The sequence below is a fragment of the Triticum urartu genome, chromosome 5A, assembly GCF_056163025.1.
Source record: "Triticum urartu cultivar PI428250 chromosome 5A, HENAU_Tu73, whole genome shotgun sequence".
NCBI lineage: Eukaryota > Viridiplantae > Streptophyta > Magnoliopsida > Poales > Poaceae > Triticum > Triticum urartu.
In genome coordinates, this window is record NC_141877.1 from 466,546,551 (window position 1) to 466,554,711 (window position 8,161).

General features: G+C 43.1%; 1 protein-coding gene across 1 annotated transcript; it reads left to right on the plus strand.

Moving 5' to 3' along the window:
• Positions 1-1,929: 1,929 nt before the first annotated feature.
• On the plus strand, positions 1,930-6,404 carry LOC125509791 (DNA-directed RNA polymerases II, IV and V subunit 11). Its single transcript, XM_048674822.1, has 6 exons — positions 1,930-2,084; positions 3,220-3,310; positions 3,638-3,727; positions 3,823-3,901; positions 3,980-4,075; positions 6,033-6,404. Exons 2-6 carry the CDS (start codon positions 3,258-3,260, stop codon positions 6,075-6,077), a joined length of 363 nt encoding a protein of 120 aa, XP_048530779.1. The 5' UTR covers positions 1,930-2,084; positions 3,220-3,257; the 3' UTR covers positions 6,078-6,404.
• The last annotated feature ends 1,757 nt before the right edge of the window (positions 6,405-8,161 follow it).

Consider the following 8,161-nt stretch of genomic DNA (forward strand, 5'->3'; position numbering starts at 1 on the left):
CTTTCCACTAAGGCCCAATAAGGCCCATATGACTCCCGGGGGGTTCCGGTAACCTCCCGGTAATCCGGTAAAATCCCGATTTCACCCGGAACACTTCCGATATCCAAATATAGGCTTCCAATATATCAATCTTTACGTCTCGACCATTTCGAGACTCCTCGTCATGTCCGTGATCACATCCGGGACTCCGAACAACCTTTGGTACATCAAAATGCATAAACTCATAATATCACTGTCATCGTAACCTTAAGCGTGCGGACCCTACGGGTTCGAGAACGATGTAGACATGACCGAGACACGTCTCTGGTCAATAACCAATAGCGGTACCTGGATGCCCATATTGGCTCCTACATATTCTACGAAGATCTTTATCGGTCAGACCGCATAACAACATACGTTGTTCCCTTTGTCATCGGTATGTTACTTGCCCGAGATTCGATCGTCGGTATCCAATACCTAGTTCAATCTCGTTACCGGCAAGTCTCTTTACTCGTTCTGTAATACATCATCTCGCAACTAACTCATTAGTTGCAATGCTTGCAAGGCTTATGTGATGTGCATTACCGAGAGGGCCCAGAGATACCTTTCCGACAATCGGAGTGACAAATCCTAATCTCGAAATACGCCAACCCAACATCTACCTTTGGAGACACCTGTAATGCTCCTTTATAATCACCCAGTTACGTTGTGACGTTTGGTAGCACCCAAAGTGTTCCTCCGGTAAATGGGAGTTGCATAATCTCATAGTCATAGGAACATGTATAAGTCATGAAGAAAGCAATAGCAACATACTAAACGATCGGGTGCTAAGCTAATGGAATGGGTCATGTCAATCAGGTCATTCAACTAATGATGTGACCTCGTTAATCAAATAACAACTCCTTTGTCTATGGTTAGGAAATATAACCATCTTTGATTAACGAGCTAGTCTAGTAGAGGCATACTAGTGACACTCTGTTTGTCTATGTATTCACACATGTATTATGTTTCCGGTTAATACAGTTCTAGCATGAATAATAAAAATTTATCATGATATAAGGAAATAAATAATAACTTTATTATTGCCTCTAGGGCATATTTCCTTCAGCCGGCCCCCTTCCCCTTTCCCCTATAAATAGAGGGGTGAGGGGAGGGCTGCAGACAACATCCAAGGCGCAGCCCCTCCCTCCCGTGACACTCCTCCGTCTCCCTGCGCTTGGCGAAGCCCTGCCGAGATCACCGTTGCTTCCACCATCACGCCGTCGTGCTGCTGGATCTTCATCAACCTCTCCTTCCCCCTTGCTGGATCAAGAAGGAGGAGACGTCTCCCAACCGTACGTGTGTTGAACGCGGAGGTGTTGTCCGTTCGGCACTTGGTCATCGGTGATTTGGATCACGTCGAGTACGACTCCATCAACCCCGTTCTCTTGAACGCTTCCGCGCGCGATCTACAAGGGTATGTAGATGCACTTCTCTCTCCCTCGTTGCTAGATGACTCCATAGATTGATCTTGGTGATGCATAGAAAATTTTAAAATTCTGCTACGTTCCCCAACACCAAGCTCTCAGTAGAGCCATTCGGTGCGGCAAAGCTTGCGAGGTGCCACTATCAAGGCCCAAATCCGCCGACCCAGGATACCCTGGTTCTCATTGGGCCGACAGTAGCCCTTGGGCCCATGTCCTGCCCACGATCATGCGTCGGTCGCATTTACTTCAGTTATAATTAAGTTTGTAGAAAGTGGAAACGTCCCCTCAATCTTCGCACCATGTCCACGGCACCGTTTCTACGAGTGAGGGTAGTGGGGCGCCGCGCCTCGATTTGCAGGCGGGTGCCGCTCCATCTGCCTTGATTCATTTTGATCTAAACGAACACACACGAACCATTCGGGTCGGCATGTTAAAGTTTCCCTGACAGAGCTCCCCGCTTGTTTCATTTCATCACTAAAAAAAAAGAGAGCTCCCCGCTAGTTTCATTTCATCACTGAAAAAAAAGAGAGCTCCCCGCTAGTACCTCACTCGGAAAAAAAAGAGAGCCCCCCACTAGTACCTTACGCAGACCGACTTCATCGTCTTCCTCGGAACGCCGCCGCCGAAGTGCGCCTCGAGGTAAACTCGTCCCTCTCCCTCCCGACTCCTCCCCCCACCCCCACCCCCCGGCTCTACTATAACGTGGATTACAGCAATCCATCTGGGCCTCGGTTCCTCTGGTTCGTGGCGAACCCTATCCTGCTTGGACTGTTACGCCTCGTTTGATATTAGGGGTTTGAAGGGGATTATCCCCGCGCGGGCCGTAACCGCCGCCGCCCGCGGGCGTCGTCCTCCGGAACCATGGTGTTCTTCCCCCAAGGAAATTTCTCTACTCCCATCCCCTCTCTGCGAACCTGTGAAACCCTAGGGCCACCCCGTCTCTCACCTAGTGTTCCTGTTAAGTCAGCCATGGTGTGTTTCAGAGAGGGATTTAGCTTGTTCTTTTGCTTTGCCTCGCTATGTAATCGCAGGCGGAGAGGTAGCACCTTGCTGCCCATGTCTTCTGAATCATCTAGTTTCCAACTGAAGTATTGTTAAAGATCCACTGGATTCTGTGTCTGTTTAATTGTATGGGCACTTGTATGAGTGCTGAGAAAATATCCAGAGAAATGCCTTTTGTTAAAAATTTCGTGACTGGGCTGCAGCTCGATGTCAATTGAGCTCATGTGCAGGCTCTTGCTTCCTTGATTGCGTACAACAGCTTTTGATGGCCTTGATGTGCAGGTTCTTATGGTCTCTCACTTCCTCCGGGAAACCTCTCAAAATATTTATCCGATTCATCCAGTTTGCTGCGGATTTGGGGCCCTAAAACCAGTTAATTCATTTCCTGAAATCCGGCTGTGGTTTAGCTGAACCTGCACCCCCCAAACGTTTGGTCCGCCCCGCGCAATGATCGATGAGTTCGTCATCGCGTTTCTGTCGCTTAGATTTAGTTTCATTTTGGGGATTGTACTCGGTGGTCGGTTGATTTTGTGTGCATCTTATAGTACACCACGTCTACCTTTTGACACCCTTGTCAATGTTTAGCAAGATAGGTAGGGGTTCATACATGTGTGTAGTTTATCCGTTTCGCAGGTGAAGGAATCATTTTTAAAGATCTGATTTGATGCTTGTTCTGCTTCACTTTCCAAGAATATGGGGTTCTGAATTTCAGTTCAGGAGGCAATCTGACTTGTGAAATGGACCTTTGTGGTCCGGTGATTCATGCTTGCAGGAATTTCAGAGGAAGGAGGAGCCAAGTGTTGATCGGAGATGAATGCCCCTGACCGCTATGAACGCTTCGTCGTGCCTGAGGGCACAAAGAAGTGAGTCTACTCTACCTCCACACCGTTCTCAAACTTTTTTCTAGAAAATGCTTCAATTGTGTTTTGTCAGGTATAGATTTTTGTCAAAAAAGAAGCAGCTGTGGGATATAACTTTCTTAAAATAATTAAACATTTCATTTCTGTCGTTAATAACCATATTGCCCCCGTTCATGTCATTCTTTTGGCATGTAGAGAGTAGTTGTGAAAATAATCTGATGCTATAAACCTTTTTTTACTATTGTTACCAATTAGGGCTCGTGGTAGTCTCTACCGGCTGCTCTATCACTTAAAGTTTATGGATGTAATCCTTACTATTTTGTAATGCAGGGTGTCATTTGAGAAGGATACAAAGATCATGAATGCTGCATCTTTCACTATTGAACGTGAGGACCACACCATCGGCAACATCCTCCGCATGTATGTGTAGAAAACTGTGTGCCTTTTTGTCCTTGGTGGTTATTTTCATCAGTTCACACCTTCTAATTTTCTTCTATATCTATGAGATTCTGCAGGCAGCTGCACAGGGACCCAAATGTTCACTTCGCTGGCTATAAGCTCCCTCACCCCCTTCAGTACAAGATCATTGTCAGGGTAGGGGGCATATTTATGGATGTTCTATTCCTTCGTCAGATTAGAGTTTGCTAGTCTCATGTTTTATTATGTGGGCAGATCCATACTGCAAGCCAGTCCTCCCCAACGCAGGCATATACCCAGGCAATCAATGATCTAGACAAGGAGCTTGAGAACCTGAAGCAAGCTTTTGAGGTCTGTTTCTTGTGCGTAGTTCAATAATTAGTTACTCCTGGTGGCCTATGGCGTGCCATTAGTCCAATATGACACTGACTAGTGCGGGCCTGTATAAAAGCTAGTGCCTTTGCTATTAAATTTGCATTTTCATGACCAGTTCTCTGATAGCTTGATTTGAGACTTATGGAGTTGTTTATGTTGATTTTACGCAATGAAGTTGATGAAATGAGCGTTATTTATTTTTCATGCTGCTGTACTGAGATAACTGTGATGCAGCATAATTTGTTTTATTGCACTTTCTTTGGAATAATGTCCAAGCAAATGTGTTGCTTTTAGTTTCTACTTTCTCTCGTCAAATGAGTAGTCTTGGAAGCAAAACACAAATTAAATAGTGTTGATATTTTACTGTAGCTTTCTGGCATGGAACAACCATTCAGAAATAAGTACACATGTTTTGGGCAAATAATGTTCCTTTACACTAAGCTTCCTATACACACTGTCGATTGACTTGCTACACACAGTGCCACTAAGCATAAAATTATCTGTCTGAAAGTTGCACTTTACAACATATGAAACTAAGGTTGCGGGTCTAGAAATTCCCTGAATATTTTTGTTGCAAATCGTCTTGCTTCAAGCTAACCTCTTGATCACACAGCAATCCAGAGCATGCTGGTACTTTGTTCTTTGCTGTGTAATAACACAAATAGCAATCATGTTCTACTTTATGAACTGGACATGAACTAGCTTCTGTAAAAGATTACGAATTCATTCATTCCCAATGGCCAATACTATATTTTGTTCTTTTGTAATGAGAACAATAGACCACTCTATTAGTATAATTTCAAGAATTTGTTATGGCTGAAGGTGTATCTTTAGTTTGCACATGTAGCATAACCTTTTATGCTACTCCCTGGAGCTACATCTTCCTTTCCATAAACATCAGTATCATCTTTAGTTTCCCAGGTTGCTTCACCTTTTCTGACCTACTGTTTTACTAAATAGAGGCAAATTTTGTCTGTCTGTGAGCAATTGCACTACCTTCCAGTTTGTTTTTTATGGTGGCATAAAACAAGGAATAATACATATATAATGGAAACTTTCTTAAATTACTGTTAGTTTTATAGAACTGTGTCATTCTGAAGGATTTGAGTCTGGAAAAATGTCTGACTCGAGTGCTTTAATAGTTTCTGACATGGCCATTCCATTTTTTATCCAAACAGTTGTCACTTTTGGAGAACATTTTTGTTTCAAAATATGTGATGACTGCTAAATAAGGGCAACAATGCCCAGTTGAACTTATTTGGTAGTGATGATTGATGACTTCATGTTGTGCAACTCGAGAAAGTTATTATATATTTATGTTAGGGGACACTTACGGATGGTAGACTAGATGTGATTTGCTACTTTTATTTGTATCTTCAGCAAAGTTTGCATCGTTAGTAGACTATTTTTCTACTGACAAGCAGAACTTTAGATGTCAAATCTCTCTTATCTGGCTTTTCAAGTAACATAGAAATAATGGTCCACATATAATTGAATTGCCTGTAGGACTGCCTAATTCAATTGCACAGGGTGTTTTGCTAATGTAGTTAATTCCTGGTACACCTTTTCTTGTTGAACGGAAGAATGGATAGAACCTTCAAATCATATGGCATGCCTCCATATTCGTTAGATTGAATCTTTGTATTTGGATTTAGAATTCCTCATGTTGCTAAGAAGAGGAGTTAAGAAGATGTTAGTTAAAGTTTTTTTTTCTGACATCTCTGAGGTTTCTTTTTAGTTATAGTAGACTAGCAATGCCGATATTCTGATGGTTATATGGACTCTACTCCCCCCCTCCCCTCCTGCGTTTAAGACAGTGTATCAGCCGTCCTCCAAATTGGATATGTTCTAGTTGAATTAACTTCCACGGATGGAGTGCATATGAAAGACATGCCAAGATATGCCACTGATCTTTTGAGCTTTCTGTTTCCAGGATGAGAAGACCCGATTCGAGGAAAGGATGAAGCAGGGCTACTAGGTCAAGGGTGTTGGATGCTGATGTGAAATCTCCCTTGCTACTAGTTATATCTGATGTCTGAACTGCGGTAGAAAAAAAAATAGACAAGGCCTGTCGATGGTCCTCTGAACTCGTCGAACCTCTTCATGTGCGGATTGCGTATGATTACACGGCTGTTAAACATGTGTTGGCACTTGATACGCCTGCTGGTTGAATTGCTCGCTCTTAACAGGTTCGGTAGAAGGTACGGACCCAGCTTCAGCGAGACTTCTCGTACTGAGTGAATGTTATGCCGATGTATTGTAACTGACTTAACAGACTGTCTGTATTGTGGCCGGACTTTGTTCACTCAGTGAGCCCAGCGCAGGCGTGAGCAACGGCCCAGTGCCTGTGCCGAGATCTCGTGTCCTTACTAGGCCTGGATCAGAATCACGGAAGCAACTTCTCATCTTGTTGGCACACAGATCTATTTCTTTTATTAAAATAATCAAACAAACATTTTGAAAGAAACCATCCTTGGAAAGAAAATATAAGATTGATCATTATGATTATGAGTTATTTGATACACTAGTTAGTTCAAATAATTTCATGATTTGAAAGGTTAAAACAATTTCGTAGACTACTTCATCATGAAACAAATGTTTATGGCTCACAACATCATGTTTGGTGCGCACCAGAAGTTCTCTTTGTAATAGTTTGATCTGGTTTCAAAAAAAAACCCTAGTCTAATCTGGTGATAGGATTGGTATGCCCATCTGGCCAGTTTTTTTGGGCGATTCTACCAGAATCGCCCCCCTCCCTAGCTTTTTCCAGAATCACCACACCATATGTTTTTTATAATCCTAACTAATTAGACCTTAACTAGATAGGATTGTAAAAAAAATATGAAGTGACGATTCTGGGAGAAACTGGGGAGGAAGGCGATTCTGGGAGAATCGTCGAAAAGAACTGGCCCACATATGTGGTCCCTAGTCTGACCCAATAAGATAGATTTTTTTTTGCGAGAAGACCCAATAATATAGATTATCAATACATTCCTTGGATATATAAGTTCATTAGTCATAAGCATTTAAGAACAGTTGATCTATGTTAGGTCACCAAATGGCCATTCATTTGGATGTAAATGCAACACATTATGAGTGAAGATCCATGGGGCAGTTGATCTATACTAGTGGCTGGGGCGCACCCTTAGCGCGCCTCCTCTACGGTACTGTGTGTACTAATCTTGCTGGAGCATTTGGTGCAGCGCAAGTGAGTGTCAATTGTTAAAAGAAAATACATGGAGTAGAAACTGCAGCAGCACAATATTAACTCATAAAGCATGCATGCCAATCTTAACAGAGAGGTGACAGTCTTACAAGATGAATGACTGATCACAGAGCATGGCGAACTCTACCATCCTCTAAAAGGTGGGCGATCACCAAAAGAGAGACATAGTTCACTGGATAATCAGAGCACATGCATATTAAGTCTTAGAGAAAAACTAAATACATAGTTCATTGGGTCATCAGAGCACAGGCATATTAAGTCTTAAGAGAGAAACTAAAGACCATACATGGATCATATGTATAGGCGATAGCTGCGGCTGACGGTGGTGTGTCTAGAGACAGTGCACATGAGAGAGAGGCGGCGCCCTTGCTTGTGCTTGAAAAGGAAGGTGCAGATGTCACCTTGCTGAATGTTCGGGTGGTGGCGAAACTATGATTAGTTTGTCGTGATGGTGGCCCTCTTGTCAGTTCCAAGCATGAAGCGATCGTCGTGATGGTGGTCCATCTCCAAGCTTGACTGGTAGGGTATCATCGTCTCCGTGGATGTACTCCTTCAAATTGTTCTCTGCGTATTCCACCTAAAAGTAGTACTGTTGACAAGAGGGAAAAGGAGTGAGGGCATGACAGAACACAATATCATGCCTCCATTAGTCTTCTTCCTAGTGATTCAATCTAGCATCCTAAAGGTTTGCAAAGGAATGTTGTGCATACCATCTATGCAGCCACCTCTAACCATGTCCTTCAGGGCTTCCCAAAACTTTCAAAAGCTATCCTACGCTGGTGCTTCACAAAAACTTCTCTTGTGTAGATATATGACATGATAACTACAACACACTA

What these genes read in the sequence shown, in the direction of transcription:
- LOC125509791 (XM_048674822.1), top strand. Translation starts at nt 3,258, where the DNA reads ATGAATGCCCCTGACCGCTATGAACGCTTCGTCGTGCCTGAGGGCACA. An exon ending in GTGCCTGAGGGCACAAAGAA is followed by an intron (nt 3,311 to 3,637) that starts GTGAGTCTACTC and finishes TTTGTAATGCAG; the next exon opens with GGTGTCATTTGAGAAGGATA. An exon ending in AGTACAAGATCATTGTCAGG is followed by an intron (nt 3,902 to 3,979) that starts GTAGGGGGCATA and finishes TTATGTGGGCAG; the next exon opens with ATCCATACTGCAAGCCAGTC.